Raw genomic sequence first — 21,110 nt, 5'->3', positions numbered from 1 at the left:
GGCTGGGCCGAGCTGCCCGCCTTAAAGCTTCAGTTTGCCTCCGTAACTTACCTTGAGCATATCGAACACTGCCGCCACTTCACTCTTGATATCTGCTTTTATCCATGGCTTGCATTCGAGGTCCAGGACAGCATAGTGGTAGATCTTCCGAACTGTCCAGTATTCAACCATTTTGGCTTTCCCCGCATTGTCTTCCATGTCTTGTTTCGCCTTCGAGATGTTTCTGGGAATTGAATAGGGCGTGAAAAACCAGGATAATTTATGTGTAGGCAGCGGAAAAAGTTTTACATCCTAGTATTCTTGTTTCCTGCGGACAGTGAATATTCCCAAGAAAATCCAGGAGAGTTAGCGCCAGAATTTTTCATATTTGAGTACGCCATTCTTGTTCGCTAAAGAAGAGTTTTGTTCGTGTTGTTATTTTTTCGGAAAAGAGGGGGGGGGAGGCATAAGCGCTTACCCATACCAACCTTCTTTATTTAACTACTCTTATAGTAAAATCAAGGAAAGTGCACTCCGATATGATATAAAGATGCTGATATCGTTTGCTCTACGCAACACGAATGACTCGAGCAACATCGCGCATGTCGCACACAGCGCGAGGTAGCTCATATCGCTAAGTTCAATTAACAGTTATTTATATGGATTAAATGGCACATTTAACTGTGATGGCAATTATGCGGAAACTCCAGGCGCACTTATGCCGTCGCCATTTCTGCCTATGTTTAGCAGGAAGTCCGAGGGCGGTACCATTGTCCCCGCATGCCGTATGCTGTATGTGCGAGTGAAAGTGCGAGGATGACCCGACGATGGCGGCTCAATCTGGCCCGCGCAACGGAGCAAGCGCGCCATCTTCCGTCGCACGCAAGGTAATGCGGGGAGGCGTTCTATAACGGCAGCTGCTGCGTATGACACGACCGCGCGGGACCTATATCTTGAAAGCGATCTGCGTCGGAGGCTGAGTGTAGGTGTCTAGGTGCACTAAGGACCGATATCTGTGTGTACGGTGTGGCCACAACTTGAGAGCCAAAGTTCTGCGTGGAACCAAGGATCGACATCGTCGACAGGTTAGCACTCGCAAGGGACGTTGCCAGGTGTGCACCAGAGAAAGAAAAAGAACGATGTGTGGTGGAGTGTGTGGACGTGGTGGCCGAAGCTTCGGTATGCGATAGATCCAGACCCAATGTTGATAGGACTGCTAAGTATTTGGTTGAGAACAATCTGCGTGTTGTTCAAGCAGGCAAGGAAGGCTTTCTGATTGTTGCACCAAATGATTGTTACTTAGAAAAGGCTTTCCTAGCCGTGAACAAGTGCTTTAAGAAATATTATGTGAATGTAGAAAACGTAAAAAAGAATGCGGTTGAGCTATTGAAAAAATGTGACCAAGATAAGCTTGCGTCACGTGTAAAGAACTCAAAAGGAATGAAATTGGAGATATTTTTTACGGCAAAAACCCACAAGCGAGAAATTCCGTTTAGGCCAATTGTGTCTGAGCGAGGGTGTTGGCAGGTTCTGGTCGCGGAGTTCCCGCAAAAAATGTTGAATTCCCTAGAATTACGGGATCCGTACTTATTGAAAAACTCTGAAGGCCTTGTGAATTGTCTGGCATCAGATACTACAAGCTGTAGCTGGGGATTCAGCATAGATGTTCACGATCTTTACTATTCCTTACCGCATGGGCCCCTAATGTGCAGTGTTACAGATTGCATAACAAATGAGAATGACGAAGTGTCATTCCGCAATACGGGCGGCATGGCCGTTGAATCCTTTCTTGAACTTCTGCATTTTTATTTAGTGAATACACATGTAGGATTCTGTGGTGAAACGTATATACAGGCAAAGGATGTGTGCATCGGGTCAAAGGTAGCTCCCATCCTAAATAGCAGTTTTTTGGGAAGCATAGACAGAGAGTTCGCCAAAGATTTAGAAGGTGTAGTAAGTAAGGTATATAGATATGTCGATGACTACTTCATTTTAGGACGTCATGTAGACAAGGGTGCTTTCAGGCATATGGTTGTAGAAGCCTTCAATTCTCTGGGCAAGGGCTTAACATTTACTTCGGAAGTACCGGTAAATAATAAGCTACAGTTTCTTGATGTCAATTTAAAATTCCTACCGGAACATGTGTGTTCGTCATTCTCACCCGAGCTGGAAAACCGCTAATGAACTATGCCTCAAGCCATTCCAGGCTTGTGTAGAAGGGGATAGTCATTTCGTGTTTCCGGTCAGCGTTGTTGAAGTCATGTCACCACACTGTAAAGATTGCATTTTTTGAGCGAGTTAATAGGTACAGAAAGGCTGGGTACCCGCTCGCTGTGATGCTGGCATCGTGCGCTAAACTAATGAAAGAACTTAAAAAGGATAAAGGACAATGCACAAAGAATCAAAGGCAGAAGGATGTAGCTTCCAAGGTTTCAGTGATTCCATATGTGCATGGCCTTTCACGCAGGCTTAAAAAGGTGGCTGGTAGTTATGCAGTAAAAGTGGTAATTTCGGCAAAAAACAAAATAGGTAGTGTGGGTTTTAAGGTTAAAAAGAAGTTCGAAAGTAAGGATGATGTAAAGAACGAATGTAGTGTTAAACATCCGCGCAAGAACCAATTTGTTGATTGCGCGAAGAACGTTGTTTACCAGATTCCTATGACGTGTGGTCATGTGTACATAGGCCATACTGCGAGACGCATTAACACGACCTTAAGGGAGCTCTTGTCTAGTCTGAAAGGTCACCCTAGTACGCATTTGACAATGCATTGCCAAGAACATGATTGCTCCGCTTGTCTTTGTAGCACAGACATTTTGTATAGGCATAGAAATCAAATCGCTAGGGAAATTGTGGAAGCACACTGGATTGAAAAACAAAAAAAATGCATCAGCCAGCCCTCTGTTTCATTGTTGGATAAAGAAAATTCGCTTCTATCATCACATCGTTAGCGCATTTTATTGTAAGTGGTTGGTTTATGCACCTTGCTGTTTTTATGTTGACCGGGTGGCTTTGGTCCACGTCTTGTTATCACAAGTGTTATATGTACTATTGACGCGCTCTCTTGACTTGATCGCGCAGATCTGCGTGCATCATATGCGCTATAGGCGTGCTCTGTTGACTAGATCGCGCAGGTCTGTGGGTATTTAAGCAGGTGGTTCTTCAAAAAGAAAACCAGTTGTTAGAACGCGTTCGTCCTTGTGTTGCCCCTATTCTTCGTTCCTGTTTGTTTGCGCCAAAAAAGTGTTAAGAGGTATAAGCCCTTATCGCCTTTTAACACCTTAGCCATCCACGTGGAATCATTATCAACCGTAATGAGACCCACACAAATCCTAATCAATCCTTATCATCATTATGGACTCACTGATTGCTTATATCTTTGTATTGCGCCGCGCGAAACGCATGACCGCTCTGAAACCGGCAGCATGTCGGTCAGTCAAGGAACGAGCTAAAGGAACGCGCGTCCCGCGACCACCAAAACGCATCGGGAATGTGTCGTGTTTCGCAATAAATTTAGTCAAAACAAGAACTTTTCTGCGCCTACAAGGTTCTATGGCGGCTATTCATCTGTTCCTAGAGATGTCACCAATTGTTTCAGCAAAGCCTTTATTGAAACCTTCTTGCTTCAAAATTTGATGTGCACCGCCGGTATAACATATTCGTATTGTTAAAACATATTCACCTTATGTAAGCCTGCCTGTTTGGTCCAGGAGGGCAAATATTCGGCTCCTGAGCCACGTGGAATGGTAGGCTCGAAACTCACCACCGCCAGCTTTCTTTTTTTGGATCTTGTTTTTTTTTATGAAGCGCATCGTGTAACGCATTACGGACGAACGGACAGACAGACCGAAGAACGGGCAGATTTCCTTGGTGAGTAGTCGGTTAAATACTGCGCAGTCTCTTATTTTCCCTCAGTCGATTTTTCCACGGACTTGACGCATTTTTCAGAGCTCATGAGCTCACGAACAGTTTTGATCCAGATCACATTGCATTTCATACTTTAGCCGATGCAAATCGCCGACTCCATCAACCAAACCATGCTTTAGGTACCTATCTTCTATGCACTCAGGGCATTATGCAATTGTCAATTATGTTAAGCGTCACAAGAATACACAGTCATGGTTAAGGTCTGTAGGTTAAATCATACAACCAATGATTATTTAATCTGCACCCAAACCTCTGTACGAAATATGTTCTCCTGGGGCGCCATGGTGATGTGGCATCCACGTAAGCAAATTGAACTAGCAATCTTGTACTCGGCAGAAGGATATCATCGCCGCACTCGTCCACTCTGCACAAGTGGACGAGCATGAAAGGACGTGTAAACTAAACGCAAAGTGATAAGCATCAGTCACCGGTGGGACAGGTGGATGGCGTAGCTCGTCCTGTTCGCTTTCTGCGCGTTGCCGAGCAGCTTCTGCACGATCGGGTTGCTGTCGTCCACGAAGGTGTCCTGTCCCCGCGTGTAGAACGGTATAAAGGCGTAGTCGCAGAACGGGTCCAGGTCGATTTTCTCGTGGGGATAGTCGGTGTTGAAGGTTCCGAAAGCACACCAGACCAAATTGCGCTTCATACGTCGCGGCCCGATGGTTGCTGCGGTGGTAGAAACATAACAGCTGCCTTTGCATTCTTTCTTTTTTCAGCGCATATTTCTTTCAGCATTCATGTTACTGTAAAATGAGTTTAAACACTGCGTTGTCGAGTGTGGGCCAGGGCGCGCACAAAACTAAATATTTCACCGATTTTACGATACTCTCTATGCGAAATTTGAGCGCCGCTCTATACGGGCTTTTATTTCACGTGTCAATATTTTGTACTCTGATTATATAGCTACAAGGTTTTTACTAGGAAGAGAACGCCGAAAGTAGCGTAGCTGACGTGGGCATTCTGTCTCGTGCGGCACATTGCAAACGAAGCGAAGTGTGGCGCGCGACTGCCTCGCTAATCGGGAGATCGCGAGAGGCAGCGCGTGGGTGACGCGTGGGCACGATTTACAGCAGCGATCGCAGACAGACCCCCGCTCATGCAGCGCTTTGTTTCCATACAGACGATGAGCGCTACTGTAATGCCATATCATAGCCGTCGTCGCCGCACAGCCCGTATTGCGCAGCACTACGCTTTTCTCGCGCTTTCGTTTCACCAATCACGAGAGCGGGCGTTGGTCTTGGGGAAGTCGTGCCACAAGCGTCAGTGGCTACGACACCCGAAAGAGTGTAACATCAAGCCTTACTCGTAACCGCTCGCCATCGTCCCTTGCAGGAATAGCAATCCCCGTCACACACGGTGGTACCGCAGACTGACCTAAGTTGCTGACGTCGCGGAGGAGAGTTGCCCTCCCCACGTCACTGCGCCCTGGCACCGCCCCCCCCCCCCCCCCCTCCTCCCGGGAGCGCAGGTCAGATCACCCACGCAGCTGCGGATGCTGTCGCCACCGGTAACTGAGCGCATGCGCAGGCCGTCTCCCTGCCAGTCCTCCACCACTTTCCGCCTCGAGCTTTCACTGTAGTCTCCTCCTCCGCTTTTTCCTAGCGTAGTCTTTGCTCTCGCCCCCGCGAGAGCGTAGAGATTTCTTGCGGGGGTGAGAGGTTACTTTAGAGCGGAACTCTGAGATGAGGCACCTGTTCCTGCGTTGGGCGTCGGCGTGCCTCGTCGTGCATCGGTGTCATACCTCGTAACCGAGCGAACGAGAACAACGAAAGATGAAAGCTACCGCGGATAGCAGTGGGACGTGAAAAAAGAAGTCATATATGCCATGAGGTAAGTAATTTAAAAAAGTAATAAGTGATTTTTTATTATTTGATTAAGTATTTTTTCGCAAGTTATGTCCACCTCTTGGAGTACACGAGCCCCTGGGATATATAGAATTTTGCTATCTGTGACAGTCAATATAAAACAATTTCGAAATGTTCGCTAAAACACCCGGTTTACTAGTAATCCAGTAATCTTAGGCAACTCAGGAGCACAGTGCGTAGAAATAAAAAGTGTCTACTCACTTGATGTGGTTGTGGTGGTAGTTGTAGTTGTGGTTGTGGTGGTAGTAGTTGTGGTTGTGGTGGTAGTTGTAGTGGTTGTCGTAGTTGTGGTGGTAGTTGTAGTGGAAGTTGTAGTGGTCGTTGTGGTGGTTGTGGTCGTGGTAGTAGTAGTGGTGGTTGTGGTGGTAGTAGTTGTAGTTGTGGTAGTAGTTGTGGTTGTGGTGGTAGTAGTTGTAGTGGTGGTAGTAGTAGTGGTCGTGGTTGTGGTAGTAGTAGTAGTAGAGGTCGTGGTAGTAGTAGTGGTGGTTGTAGTCGTAGTGGTCGTGGTTGTAGTAGTGGTGGTTGTGGTGGTTGTAGTAGTAGTGGTTGTGGTAGTAGTAGTGGTGGTTGTAGTAGTAGAGGTCGTGGTAGTAGTAGTGGTGGTTGTAGTCGTAGTGGTCGTGGTTGTAGTAGTGGTGGTTGTGGTGGTTGTAGTAGTAGTGGTTGTGGTAGTAGTAGTGGTGGTTGTAGTAGTAGTGGTTGTGGTAGTAGTAGTGGTGGTTGTAGTAGTAGTGGTCGTTGTAGTAGTTGTGCTGGTAGTGGTGGTAGTAGTTGTGGTGGTAGTGGTCGTGGTCGTGGTGGTAGTAGTAGTAGTAGTGGTCGTGGTGGTAGTAGTGGTGGTTGTGGTGGTAGTAGTTGTAGTGGCTGGGGTGGTACTAGTTGTGGTTCTGTTGGTAGTAGTGGTTGTTGCCTTCGTAGTCGGTGTTGTAATGGCTGGGCTTTGCGCTGAAACCAGAAATAGACAGAAAAATAAAATAAACAGCTGTTCTGATTTCTGCCAACTTCAGCGTGGTTGCATTGGGCGATTACATACTCCACAAAATAAGGCCACTTATGACGGGCCAAGTATAATCACCTTAATGCATCACATTTCTTGCCAACTGCAATGCCCTTAACAATAGTAGAATATTCGGCCATTTCCGCCTTTTTAAACGAGAATATATAGCATTGTTCACAAATTCGGCTGCAATTGCTAAGCATTCATAACGCTTTGCCGGTGCTGGCCTATTGTCGACGACTCAACATTGACCTTCCGCCACATAACAGACACCTGTTTGCACTGAAAATTGAGTCGAAATCGAAACAGTTACTGTCAGAATCAGAAAGTGAGCAGAATGCACAGGCACATAACAGCAATATTGGTGTGCAGCAATATTGATGTAGCCACCCCGTCTCTTAGGTGCCATCCTTTCCCCACATTCATAAGAGACCTTTGGTGCCTTTTCGCTGAATATAAACTTTATGGTGTTTACCAATTAAGGTGATGCCCTAACCATAGATTGACACATTATTACACAGTTTCTTATTACTTCGATATAGGACTTCGTACTTATCGTACTCGTCATAGCTACTCTGACCACCTCTCAACACGCGCAGGCATCCACCTCATGGGGGCCTGTGTGTACTGCACACGAATCACAACAAGTCACCTGTAGTATAGAATGAGCAAGCGAATAGGTATTGAGGCAATTCCCGATAACAAATTTGTGTCGTCCTTACGGCGAAATTGTGATGCAAGAAAAAAAGTACATAGAATTTCCTAACGGCCAGATTCGAACCGAGGAAATAGAGCACAGAAGCCTGATACTGTTACGATCACACCACGGTCCCACTTCCCCTAAAAACGGCGTGCCTCACAATGAAGCGCGCCGTTTTCTCTTTCTTTTTTAGACAAGTTAAATACCAGATGTTTGGGTCACTCCGGAGAATGGTGCAGTAAAAGAAAATTTACAGTCCGATGCTCCTCCTTCTCCCTTCACACGAAGAATGGGGCAATAAAGGCCGGTGCACTTTGACTCCACCCCCAAGTCGCTCATGAAACGTTTTTCTTTCATCAACTTCTACTGGATGTGCCATGGCCATTCAACTTTTTTATCTACCGCGAAGAGCCATATTGCTTCCTGATCGATACCAAACAGCTGAAGCCTGCCGGCCTCTCCAACATGCCTGCTTACAGGCCGCCTGCCAAACCAAGTTTGTGACTTTAGCTCGGGCATGTGACACGAAATTCCGCATGTAACAAAAATAATTTTATGACACCTATCCTTCTACTACTTTAGTACCTAAAGCTCAACAAAGAAAAATGAACTCCCTGCTAACTGAGATTTAACCGTTCAACTTTAGCGATGTTAAGTTACGCAAAACACAAGATTGAGTCATAGATTGCCAATAAATATTACCTAGTATTCTAACGGCGGGCTCACTATAATATCTTGTTCGAATAGCTGGGAGGGGAGGAGGGGATACAGCATTAGCGAAAACAGACGTACTTTCAAGTTTCATTGGTATAAACACAGTGTGATACGAGCAGCATGGATTCCACAATATTCAGCACTGCATAAGTTTAAACAGCCTTGCTTTTCACAAAACCAGTTTTACAAGAGCTTTGAATTATACTCCGGAGAAAACAAGGTCACAGTAAGTAAAAGGAGTCTCGCTTGTCTAAGGCTTATCTAAAACCTAAGGCGACTGAGTAGAGACCGGGTAGGTAAACTCACTTTCATCAACGTTTAGCAATCTGAAATACAGCAATGAGACAGGTACTTATTGTTCACGCAGGGACATGAGTAGGAGGAAACGTTCAGTCACATAGCTGACGGGCAACAGCTGTCAGGCAGAGTCCACACCTTGGGCTCCTCTACTAAAGCGTCCCGCGTTACCGCTGTTTTTATTTTTTTTTACTAAACGTATTGAGCAAAGCCGACGATTCATTGTTGTCTTCTGGACAGGCGTTTCTTTATCAACGCACATGCCACACTTCGCGTATCTCAGTATCTCGCAAGGCACGGACCAATTAGTGACTTGTGTCTCTCCGTCTGGGGACGTATTTCCGGGCGAACACTTGCCGAGATATGGCTTTCAGTGTGCGCCGATTGGCTGGTCGAGCAATACCGGTTGAGTTTATTGGGTGGTGGAGTAAAACCGCTCGCGCCATTGAAGGCGCTGTGTACTACGCCACGCGAAGTTGATCTAGTCTAGCCAGAAGTGACCGCCCGAGATTACACTTCTTGCAAGCGTAAACTCATTGCACAACAATTAAGCGAAGCGTTCGATGAACTTTATGCGAAGACCGTCGCACATCCTGCACAGTGCTTGCCTGTCGTGCAGGTTTCCTCGTAGCGATTCGCGTTACTGTAAGAGTACAGAAAACGCGCATTCAGCGTGGTAAATTTTTTTTAAAGTATTAAGAAATTTGATGCTTCGGAGTCTTACTTGTAAGCAAAACGAACAGGAGATAGCAAAGTGACAGCAGTACAACAATGAGGAATGCGAAGACTGTTGCCAGGATGCATTTGCCTCGCCTGCGATGGGGAAAAAGTGGAGAAAAAGGAAAGTCGATAAACCACTGATTTGAATGCGTGAACTGTAGCGACATGTTCGGTCTCAGCGAGCCGTAAGTAAGCCGGGCATTTAGAGATTGACAAGAGGTTATAGCCTTCATCAGCATTTTGCGTTAGACTGTACCGATGGCAGCATTCGTATGTCGGCAGCATGCTTGAACTTTCGCTCCAAAGCATGCCTTTAGCATACCTTTTATTTCTCAGATAGTGTGCCAACCTGTCTCCAGATACGAGCAAACAGGCGTGGACGGCATACCATTGCGCCATCATCTGGCATGCGGTTAGATAATAATGGTCGTGCAGAAATGTTTTGCAAACTAAAGCTGTTTCTAAATCATGCTATCTCAACTGGCCCCATTGTGAGCCATAATAAAGTACGCTGCGGTGGGCACAATTAGAAAGCAAGAAACAAAAATAGATATTTCGGCGCAACATCACCTTCTCATTTACACTAATTAAGGAATGGAACATCCGCAATCGAATATACCACATAGGTACTCAACACACATTCACCTACCCAAACTAAAATAACTAGGCCTTAAATATCGATACCGAAGCACTTAAATAATATCAGCCATTAAAGAAATAACCTTGGCAAAAGACAATAGCTTAAATGAAGCTCGCTATTATCCCTTGACATATATGTATCCAAAAGAAAAGGGAAGGAAACGCAATTCTCTGGTGTATTCTCACACCCTTTGAAAAGATATATGTTCAAGCACACCTTTGCCTAAATGGTGCCTGGCCATATGTATATATTTGGTTGTGTGTTTCTCGCTGACATGACTCTTCGTCATGTATCATTTGGCGGTAGCCGGTTGGTGACCTTTAAATAACGAAGCGAAACTTGCGTACCAATCGTGGGCCTCAGATGAGCGTTCACTTGGGTAGTATGACGTCGGCGGGCTGTAAAAGGTGTAGTGCAAACTTTATTATAAGGAACAAGCAATACCATAGTGGGGCTTAAATTTTAGTCGGACGCAAGATATAGTAAAGCATACATAGTGCTTTTTTCCCCATGGTATCAACGTAATAGTTAAATATTTCCTGCGAATGATTACTCAGGCAAGCTACTCGAGGACGAGGGTAATAAGTTTATGACAAAGTAAATACTGAACTGCTTAGCCAAGTTTATTTTTAGGGTATCACTGCGAATACTCTAACTAGCGACTTGAAGCCCGCAAGTTAGGACGGCCCATCTACATGAGAGAGATTTTCACATGAACCTAATTTTTCATAAAGGAATTTCAAATAGTCAAATTTTCTTTGGAACTGGGTGCAAAGATTCGAGACAAATAGACTAAGAACAAGGATAATTCTGCCGTCAAGACTGGGATTAAAATCAACACTGCACAAGCGTCTACTTGGCTGAATAGATTTAGGAGACGTTTCTCTACGACAATGTCGCCGGTGAATCACAATTGCAAGTGAAGGTGTCATCACAGACGTTTGTTCTTTGCTTGTCTCACTTAGCACGTGATACAACCACGACGCTGACTTAAAGGTTCAAGCTTTTGTCATTCATTGTCTTTTTCAATCGAGCCATCGACATTTACTTGATGGTTTTCCATGCGCTTGTTACGTTCTGCCACATGGGTTCTGGTCGGTGGGCTTCAAGCTCTCTAAAAAACGAATATATATTCAGCGCCAAACAAAAGTTTTTCGAATATTTGTATTCGGATTTGGATGCAGCTCAAATGCAATATGCAATTAAAGTAAACCGACTATTGACACGAACATCGCACAGCCTTAGGGGAGGGTCGTGAAAGGGTGCGGCCTGAATAACTTATCGCGGGAACGGCCGTGAACAAAAAAAAGGGGGAGGGGGTAAACACCATTTTCGTCAATGTCGTCCTCGTGGAAAAAGTTATGCTGGTCGTACCTGTCGATATGCGCCCACAAGCACAACGTAATGCTATGTTAAGAGAATTAAGTTTGAAGTCATCAGTGCTTACACTCGAGCTGAAAAAAATAGAACAAAAAAGACGCCACAGGGGCAGCTAGGTTAGTTTTCGGAAGAGGAATTGTTCTAAATAGTACAGTGTGGACTTTCTCATTCATAGTTTAAGGACCCATATGACGTAGTGAGGAATACTCCGCCCATCTAGAGTGAACACGGGGAGCAATGCGCTCTATATGAGCAAGTAGAACTGAAAGTACCCATTAAATGCAAAGGCCTCAAGCGCCACACTTCATAGAGACCTAACCAGGTGAACAGCCGAAATTTCGGGGCAGAAACACTGTCTAGCGTCGCAACCCCTAGATCTGAAGGGGCATATCTCAGAGTAAAAAAAAGGAGAAAGCTTCATGCGGACAGCACTTCATCATAATAAATTTCATATCGTAGCTATGCGTATATTTAGGGCTCAAGGAATGTCTCATGCAATAATTATTACTATAGAATTCCAATATTTATCATCCGTCGCTCCGACTTCCCATTTGCATGGCATTGCGTGCTCACCGCTATGAGCACAAAGAAAAACTGTGACTGAGAACTGTGGCACAAGTGGTAAAGAGTCCTTAACTGTATCTATATATGTGTCCTACTTCTTTACTTTGCCTACAACTGTCATATCCATTCATTCCACGACAAGCAATGTCATACAGCGGCTTTGCTTTCACGACATGTCTAGGTGGACGTCTCAAACTCTGCGTCCGCCTAGTTTGGTGTTTACATTTCTGCAGGCCATGTGAACGGTCTGGTGTCTAAAGATGAATAAGATAAAAGTCGTGACGTGCGTGACAAATCAACATGAACTTTATATGAGATTCCAAATTAAATAGTACGGAAACAAGGAAAATAGTGCACATATGTATGTCATATATCATTCAGTTAACCACTTCCCTAAAGCTTCGTCTCCCAAGGAATCTGACCAGTCTCTTTGATCTGCACAAGTGTTTTTCCATCACTTGTTACGAGTGAACGGTTCCATGATAGGCGATTTAGGAGGGTGTAAAATTTAGAACTCCTTTACGGTGGGTGATTTTTTGCAATGGTGTTTCTCGAGGCGTTTACGCTGTACAACATTTGCAATTTATGTGATGACATGCATGGAGTAGCAGGCAGCTGCAGGTGAAAAAAATATTTGAACACAAATTTTGAACGTTTATGCCTAGTCGTTCCTTTTCATACAGCCGAAAGTAAATCTGTGCAAATTTCCGATTAACGTAAGAAACATGTTTTGACTTACGTGTTAGAAACGCCTGGGAAGATTCATACGTCGACTTCCCCTCTGCAAGCAAGTTATCAAAAATAAATTTTGCCTTTATTCTAACAGCCGTTGAAAGTTACTCCACTGCGCAGTAATTCGTGCACAGTCGTTGTGACAGGTAGGCATATATGTTTAAGTACGGTAATCTAAAGCACGTCCATCGACATCTAACTTGCTTCAAAAGCTGCTTCAAACCTCCACAACAATTGTACAGTAAATATTTTTTTCTATACCATAATGTCATCTCAGTGTCTGTTTGCACCTTTTGTAACAACCTTAAATTAGAGAAACTAAGCAGGCATCTAAGTATTGCATGATTGAACGTGCCACAATATTTGAGCTTAACAATACTACTGCTTCATACTGCCTCAATACGGCGCTTTATCATTGCCATGCTTACTTTAAATGGAACCCGATGTGCAGAGATGCGGAGCCCATTAGACAGCAGGTTATAATTATGCGGGTTTTCTCTGTTCGAAACCAGCGACCATCTGGCATTTCTGCAGTTGCGCTAGCCTAAAGTTTCAAAGAACATGCCGTAGAATGTTTTTGGGGAGAGTGCAGTGAGGTACAGTACATAATGTTTAATGTAGTTGAACAGTTAAAATGTGAATAAATGAAAGCTCGTAAGAGGAAGCTTCCCCTTTGGGACACAGTTCAAACGGACATGTAGCGTAGGAGTGCTTTGCCCAACTACCGCGTAATCAACTTTAATTGCAGAGGACGCAGTTGAACAATACTCGTGCGGGTTAAGACCCACAGCTTATTTTCTTCTTTAGGTCTTCAGCCGCTTCCAATATTACCTCACATCGAAACATTGCAACATATTGCGGATCATTATTAAGTGCGACTTGAATTGTCGGTTAGGTAGACATTTGGGCCAATAAACGTAAAGCGAATGCAACCTATTTCGCTTTCATTTCTACGACTAGCCATGAACGATTGGTTAAACAAAATATCGGGGCACTGCCATTTCACCTACCTTTCATTCAACGCAAACCGCGAGACCTCTCCGTCTCATGTGACGTGTACACACTGATTCTGCACGGTTGGACCAAACAAAACATCATTATGATTTAGTTTTTACAATTATAAGCTTTTTTTGCAATGGGGCCTCCGCTGTAGTTCCAAATGTTTGGGGTTGCGTCTACCTCACCTGTCTGTCATGTGACGTCGCAAAACCGCGCAAATTCACCACTTAATAGGAAAGTGTGCGCAATAAAGATGCATTATTATCCCAGACAAAACTGACAAACTGGCATAACGGGTGAGACAAAGACCGAGACCCATATGAAAGGACTAAAAAAATGACTGCCTATCAATCCCTCTAAATCTGGCTAGACGGAGCGGCCGTCAATGATGTCTTTCTCTGTATATAGTAAGCATTTTTGGGTAGCAGTATAACGTTGTGTTGCCCTATCGTCATATACAGGACATCGCTATGGCAACTTCGCTGAGGATACCTTTTAGCGGCATTTTTATGCTTCGGTTGCAGGCCACTATAATTTCCGACCAGCTACCACAAGCTAAGCAAGGGGAAGCGAACCAATCACAGACGCCGGTACCGTCTTCCTCATCCAGTTATCTACTTTCACTGCGCTAGCTGAGGTCCATCGAAACCTTCTCAACTTGGGTGCGTTCCTCGCCTGTTCTCAGGCAATTACACAAGAGAAACTGGCCAAAGTAGGCAAGGCTATTTGCTTTCAAAGCAAACAGTAGTGTCCGCCCATAAACGAGAACAACGTTTCATTTTGCTGTTCCATCAACGCTGCGATACTTGCCTCAGCGATAACGTAAATTTGCTGTCGTCAAAGTGGTATGAAATCAGTCAAACAGTTTCACGTGCGATGCTTTTATTTGTAAAAAAGCTGAGTATATTTTTTTGGTGGGCGGGAGGGAGCGTTGGTGCTTTTATAAAGCTCACGTAAGCCGAGGCAAAGTTTTCTGTGAGCTTGCACTTTGCACGTCACATCAGTCCGTTTTAAAGCAGAACAAGTTTCTGTATAAATAATCGTGATATTTGTTTCTGCTGTGAAAGTGCGGCGCTGCAAACTTGGTTCTTCAATAAGAAAGACGTTTTCATCAATAATGTATACAGTTACACATACAAAAACAAATATCAGGTTGCGAATAAAACATGTTACCGCCACTCATTAGAACTTGTTTCCTTTAATGCAATGTTCTGCCCACGCTTTCTGGGAACGGGTCTATGAAATGTTTTTCTGCCGTTCTTGTATATTCGAGCACGGAGGTTTCACGCTAAAACTAGTTAGAAAAGGTGCTTATTTTGTCGCAGCAATGTAAGCATCCCAGTGTCTGCCTCAAACGTTGCTGCCGGGTAGACTGTAAGGTCCTTCAGCTTAGTTCCTTAAGCTAATAAGTGAAATTGTAGTTTTCGCTGACATTCTCGCCATTTTTCTGTGGTATCGTTTATCTAGGCACAAACAGCAGCTGAAGAGTACTAACATCCTGCTTACCTCTAGATTGTGTCGAAGGTAGCGTTGACGCAGAGGACGCGGCTACGAAGTGATAAAGAGATAAACCAATTAGTGTAGTACCACCCTTTCCACTCAATAATCTTGCCAACGGCAAATGTCTTGCGACTTTAACCTTAGAGATAGATTGACTGCAACAAGATGGCGAAGCGAGCTAGGTGGTAGACGTTCATCGAAAACAAATAGTTGAAGCGTGACAGCGCATATACAAGAAGAGGGGTGTTAGATATGGGGCTGTTTCCTGCGCCTACTTCGAGTTCCCCAGACCACATCGAATCGCAGCACAGCTAATTAAGGAGCGCAGAAGCTCGGATACCACATTCCCGAAGCGCGGCACGAGCAAACAAGTTGAAGGCCCCCACTTCGTACGCCGCCGGTGGAGCTATTCAATGCTTGGCTCTTCTAGAACGCGAGGGGATAGCCCGGCACTGTTCCAGGTAACGTGAGTCCCGAAGCCAGACGGCTGTGATGTACCGGGAAGGCCGGCAGCGTCGGACCGTCGGACCGGTCAATGGGGCCCAAGCGTCCCCCCTTGTCCGCCTTTGAAGAGCGCATTGCAAGTCAGCAAGGCAAGACCGCAGGGAGCCGCCGGGTGTGACACCGCCGCACGGGCGCCTACCATTGGCCTAAAATGGCGTCATCTGAGCGGACTCTCCCATTGGCCGAACATGACGCGACTTCCAGTCCTCGCAGGGTTTAAAAGAAGCATTCCAGAGCATACCAGAGCATTCCCTGATTGACCTCTCTCGAACTTCTTGCCGCTGGCCGCAGCGTCCGAGTTACTACCGGCCCGAAATTACTGTACGACTGTTAATTGACTCCCTCTGTACATAATGTAAAATAATCCCTCCCAAGTTTGTGTTTTCATCCCTTATCTTCAAGGGGAGTATGGTAGCGCGATTCAAAGACGGGACAAGAGAAGACACAAAGAGACACACACAGCGCTGTGTGTAGCGCTGTGTGTGTCTCTTAGTGTCTTCTCTTGTCCCGTCTTTGAATCGCGCTACCATAATCCCCTTGAAGATGCATTACCAACAGGCCCACATTGCAACCCTCGTCATCCCTTAGTCCGTCCTCAACCCCTACAGGGGTAAGAAATTAGGGTATCATGTTAATAATCTCTGTATTACCTGTGATGAGCAATTCGAGTGCAAAAGTGTAACCATTTTTCCTCGGTTTTCCTAAATACAGCGCATGCTCCTAGCTTGGGGGACTGGCAGGATAGCTTAAGAGGAAGAGCGCGTCGCGTTCACAAACCAACCTCCTCTGAAGTCACTCGTTTGTCCTTACCCGCTCAATGTTCAGCGCGTTGCGTATTGTGAATTTTAACTAGCCGGAGATTTGAAAAGACGACAGCTGAAAAACTCGAACCCGCGTGATCGCAGCTGACAGGCGCCCGTCGATTCCGGACGTGTGGCATACCGCTTGCCTATCATGCTACCCGATCACGTGATTACGATACGATTCTCGGCATCCCCTAGGATTCTGCGCACTCTCCCCTCCTTCCCCTTTCTCTCCATATCTGTTTATTCCGCTCGGCTTCAAGGTCATCCCCTGACGGTTGCTCCTATTTTTTTTTTTCTTTGCTTCATATTCGCAGGTGACAAAATGGCCAAACGGCTCAACGCACAGTGAGTTGAGTCGGTTTCTTCAAATTGCTTTTGGAGCATTGGTGCCGCCGCGCGCTTCATACTTGAACCGTTCTAAGTGCGAAGAAAAGAGTCAGCCCAGACATAGCTTGATCAAACGACTTAATGGGTTGCTTTGGAACGCAATGGGCAGTTCCAGTTTTCTCGTGGGAAACCACGCCTTGAAATTAAATGGGGAAAACAATTAATTGTTCTTGTGTAATGAGCCGTATAATTAAACACATGTTGTCCTGGTTGCGTAATAGGACTGACCACCAAGCCCCGTAGGTCTCAATTGTATAATGTACCCATATTTTTTTAACGGATCGACTCAATTTAGATGCCACGCCCTGTCTGCGGGTGTTTTCTTTTTCTGAAGAAGCAATGTCCTATCGTTTATTTATCACCTATTTTTCTTCGTATCTTACCTGTGTTTGCCTATCAGCTCTCGCGCTTCAAAACAATATCTCGCGATGTTACGATGCATTTCTAAAATTTCATAACAGCATGGTTTACATGTAGGGCGTAGGTTACGTACGCAGTGACGACAAGCGCAACGAGGAGTTCAACGAGCCCTGGGCCCTCAAGACCATGAGCGTGGGACGGCCACCAGTGTTTGAAGGAGCGTGGTTAACATTCGGAATTCGCCTCAGAGCTTACATCTAAGCGCAAAACATCATGGACGTGACGAAGCGGCGAGCGATCCCAGTGGCCTCGCTACCGGGCAGTGCGATTCGAGTTCTCAAAGAACGTTGTCGCCCGAGGCAGATCAACGTACTCAACGACAACGAAGCCGCAGGGTACCTCCAGGAGTACTGTGCTTCGTAAGTCAACGAAATAGCGGCAAGCTATGTTTTTCAACCCGATCGCGAAGCGTAATACAGATCGTATTCGAATTTATTGCGGAAATAAGGCATCTGGCAGAAAAATTCCATTTTGGAACGTCTCTCGCACGCATGCTGCGACACCGGACCATGTGCGGCGTATCGGATGAGGACGCAAGACGACACTTACTGACATTGCGGAAGTTTACGCTGACTGGAGCAAAGGATTTTGTCATCTCGGTTCAAAATGCTGCCACGAATGTGCGAAGCGTGCAGCACACGGATCAAAGTAGCATCCGATTCATGTGGCTGCAGACGCGACCAGGACAACCGCGACCGAAGCCTGGAAACACGACACTTCACCGTAGGGGAGGGGCAGGGATGCTTATCCGGTGAAACAGTGCCAGCACTTCCGTAATTTTCTGTCTCAGAACCAAGTAACACCACTACCTCGCCCTATCGCCTGCCATCAAATGGTTTAGTGGAGAGGGCCGTAAGAACCCTCAAACAAGCGTTGAAGAAAAGCGAAGGATTCCGGCTACAAACATGGATTTCAAGATTCTCGTTCTGTTATTGTCACACATCCATGAAAGAAGGCAGGACACCGACAGCGCTCTTGCATATCAAGTAAGGGCAAATCTCGACTGCCTAATGCCGACCGCCGGGGCAGCAAACGCAGACCCGTCCACCGAACGTAAGAAGCGATGACAAGTTGGACAGTGCGTGTGCACTCGGACGTTCCGGCCACGGAAAAAAGTGAATACCAGGTATCGTACGTGGTCAACAAGGAAAGCGCATGGTCAGACTGGGCACGGCTCGAGGAACACGGCGGCATCCTGACTAACTGCGACGTCGGGACGCTTCGGCCACGAAACCGTACGTAACCGACAGGGTAACGCCCCGTTGAGGACTTCGCTGCGGGAATGCAGAAGAAACCCGACTCCGTCAATTGCAGCTTTGCGGCGCTCAACGAAACAGCGCCGTCCTACAGGGCGTTTGAACTAGGAAGAATAGAATCTGTGACGTCATCACCAGCAGGAAGCGGGGTTCGCGCGCCTCGCGAGGCACGCGCTATGAGCGACCTTGGTTTCTTGTGGTTTCGTGGGGACGTAGAATAAGATAACGTTCACAAATGTTACACTGATTTCGTGTTTAACGCAGCATTGGATATGTCGCCATTCCGGACCGTAATCTCACTTTCCTCGGTGACGCCCAACGATAGCTTGTCATACAGAACACTTGCCCACATCACTTAATCTAAACACACTCACGAGAATTATTATTGCGGTAGATTTTATGAGGGTCATCCGACTCACATGATGCACTCGCAGACGATGACGCTGTCGTGGGTTCGTAACTTCCCGTAGTCGTGGTGACTTCGCTGGCGGTGAGGGACGAAACCGCCCTGGTGTTCTCACTGGTACCCCTCGACTTAGGCGTAGTAGTTTTCTGGGACGTGGCTGCTACCGTGGTGCCAACGAACGTGCAAAGAAACAAGAAGTGCGCTTAGAAGCGAGAAGTTTGAACCGAGAAGACAGAAGGTTGTATGAAGAGAATATCAGCAGCATAGTATGGTTCGCGTGGTACTCTGATGTGACCTCACCGGACGTGCTGTAATGGGTCCGATGTTGATCCCCTCCGTGACGGCTACCCGGTTCTATATTTTAAGGAGGGACGGTATGAAAATTTGGTCGTCTCGATTTTAAAGGTTTATCTTAAAGACTATTGCATGTATTATTGCGAATTTTCTGTGTGCAAAATGCGATCTGCTGCAAACCTCTAGCGAACTCAAACATGCCACTTATGCTCGAAACTAAAGCAGCCGAAAAACGACAAATGAAAGGCTGCTTACGCATGGCGTCGTCGAAACGTCAGCACACAGCCCAGCTGTCCCACTGGGAGACCCGTAGGCGAAGTCACCAGCGACGGTGAGGAGCTAAAGCCTGCGAGAGGACGCAACGTGATGCAGGACCAGGGGGCTCAAATCTTCTTCTGCTTCTTCTCTGTGTGCACCACGTGCCACGTCGCGTGCCATGGTCGTCCTCTGCGTTAAGCCGCTGGGAATGATCGCAAGTTCATTAAAGAATTTTTATATCGTGAAGCAATCAAGTAATGTCAGCCGACTTTCCAGTGATTCTTTCATTACACGACTCATTTTTCAAAGCGACGAATTGACATCCACCCGAATGTAGCACGCAGCTACAAAGGAAGCCCATACGGGTTTCTCAGAACGCTTCACAGTTGAGGAAAGATTCGTCCAGGTCCGGCACAAGGATCAATTTCCCCTCAACTTCGAAGCGTTATTTTCTGAGACCCGTGCGGGCTTCCTTTGTAGCTCCGTGATACATTCGGGTGGATGACAATTCTTTTCTTTTCACGCTACTTCCTCCACCTTTCTGGATTCCGCAGAACTGATTTGACAGAACTCATTTTTCTTGCATTCACTTCGCCACCTGTACCCCGATTTATTCAGACTTGTTTAAAGCTATAGTCGCATACAACTTTAGAAAAAAGGGGGCGTTTACTCCTCCGAGGCGGAGGCGCACGAGCACCCACCAATGGGCGCGCACTCTGGACATACGTCATCAGCCGGACGGCCGGTGAGCCCGCCGACGGAGAAGATGGCCACCTGCGCTTCGAACTGGGCGAGGTCGCGTCAGCTGTGTGCTTCAGCCCCTCGTCAGAGTGAATTCCAGAAATGGTTGTGATGGTCTATCATGCCGGAAATATTACTACGAGCTTACGATGCGGCATTTGTGCCGCGTGCGTTTATTCTGAGCCGTAATCCGGTGAAGAAACATTGCAGCGACCATCGCAGGCTCTGCGCTACGCTTTGCCTGAAAACAGGATCCCGCCGGGACCGCTACGAACAAACATCCTGCGTGTTTGTACCATGTTGTTTTATTTCGCTCCCGAGTGACGTTACGACGAGAAAAGTTTTCCAAAGACTGGTGCCTACGGTTAGCGGCGGGTGTGTTCGTATACTGTGTCGCTGGGTTTTTCGTCGGACGGGGTGAAGTGATGGAGCAAAACCATTCTCAGGAGAAATCAGAAAAGTGCGCGCATGAAACAAACCTACGAGTGTCTCATCAGAAAATATTTGCAGAAGAAGCCTTCAACGCAAAGATTTGTCACTTAGCGTGAACGATCATTGTCGGCAGTGACACAGCCGACCGTCTAGCGACGGTGTTGGACCGTCGATTGATTACTGTCCACCAGTGATCACTGCACGCGCAAGCTGTAGAATACGTGCTGTGAAATTGCGAAAACACAAAAGCAAAAAAATATAAATTTTATGCTATTTAAAGCCAAGAGTACTTATTTAAAACGATGAACGAAGCATTTTTGGGCCTTCCTGCCTGGACCGTATTCTCGCCCCAGGTTTGTAATGGTTGCGATAAATGCATTGTTTTATGTAAGTACTTTTTCAAGAGCAACTGATTCGTTTTAAGCTTAAAAAACGAGCAGTAGATACACCGTGTACATGTAAACAAGCGCAAAAGCCATGCAGAGCTGCTCATTCGACTTTTGTCACTTGCAATTAAGCTAAAAAGCAGGCGAAGGGCAGCGTTGTAGAAGGCCCGGGGTTATTCTTCTCTCGCTATCCGGCATGTGCTGTAGCA

The 21,110-nt window shown here is 46.1% G+C and overlaps 1 protein-coding gene across 1 annotated transcript in view; it reads right to left on the bottom strand.

Moving 5' to 3' along the window:
* LOC139056088 (uncharacterized) overlaps positions 1-19,682 on the bottom strand; it is a 36,974-nt gene extending 17,292 nt beyond the window's left edge. Inside the window, exons 1-8 of the mRNA XM_070533947.1 lie at positions 19,340-19,682; positions 18,804-18,950; positions 15,018-15,059; positions 12,520-12,561; positions 10,184-10,234; positions 5,970-6,713; positions 4,332-4,569; positions 52-223 (exon numbers count right to left, since the gene is read on the bottom strand). Coding sequence (XP_070390048.1) covers positions 52-223; positions 4,332-4,569; positions 5,970-6,713; positions 10,184-10,234; positions 12,520-12,561; positions 15,018-15,059; positions 18,804-18,950; positions 19,340-19,343 — 1,440 coding nt within the window. The 5' untranslated portion in view covers positions 19,344-19,682. The remainder of the gene's footprint in view (positions 1-51; positions 224-4,331; positions 4,570-5,969; positions 6,714-10,183; positions 10,235-12,519; positions 12,562-15,017; positions 15,060-18,803; positions 18,951-19,339) is intronic.
* Positions 19,683-21,110: the final 1,428 nt, after the last annotated feature.

This window comes from Dermacentor albipictus, chromosome 2 (assembly GCF_038994185.2).
Source record: "Dermacentor albipictus isolate Rhodes 1998 colony chromosome 2, USDA_Dalb.pri_finalv2, whole genome shotgun sequence".
Classification (NCBI taxonomy): Eukaryota; Metazoa; Arthropoda; class Arachnida; order Ixodida; family Ixodidae; genus Dermacentor; species Dermacentor albipictus.
The sequence above is the reverse complement of the archived record's forward strand: the minus strand, read 5'-3'. Positions and strand labels throughout refer to the sequence as shown.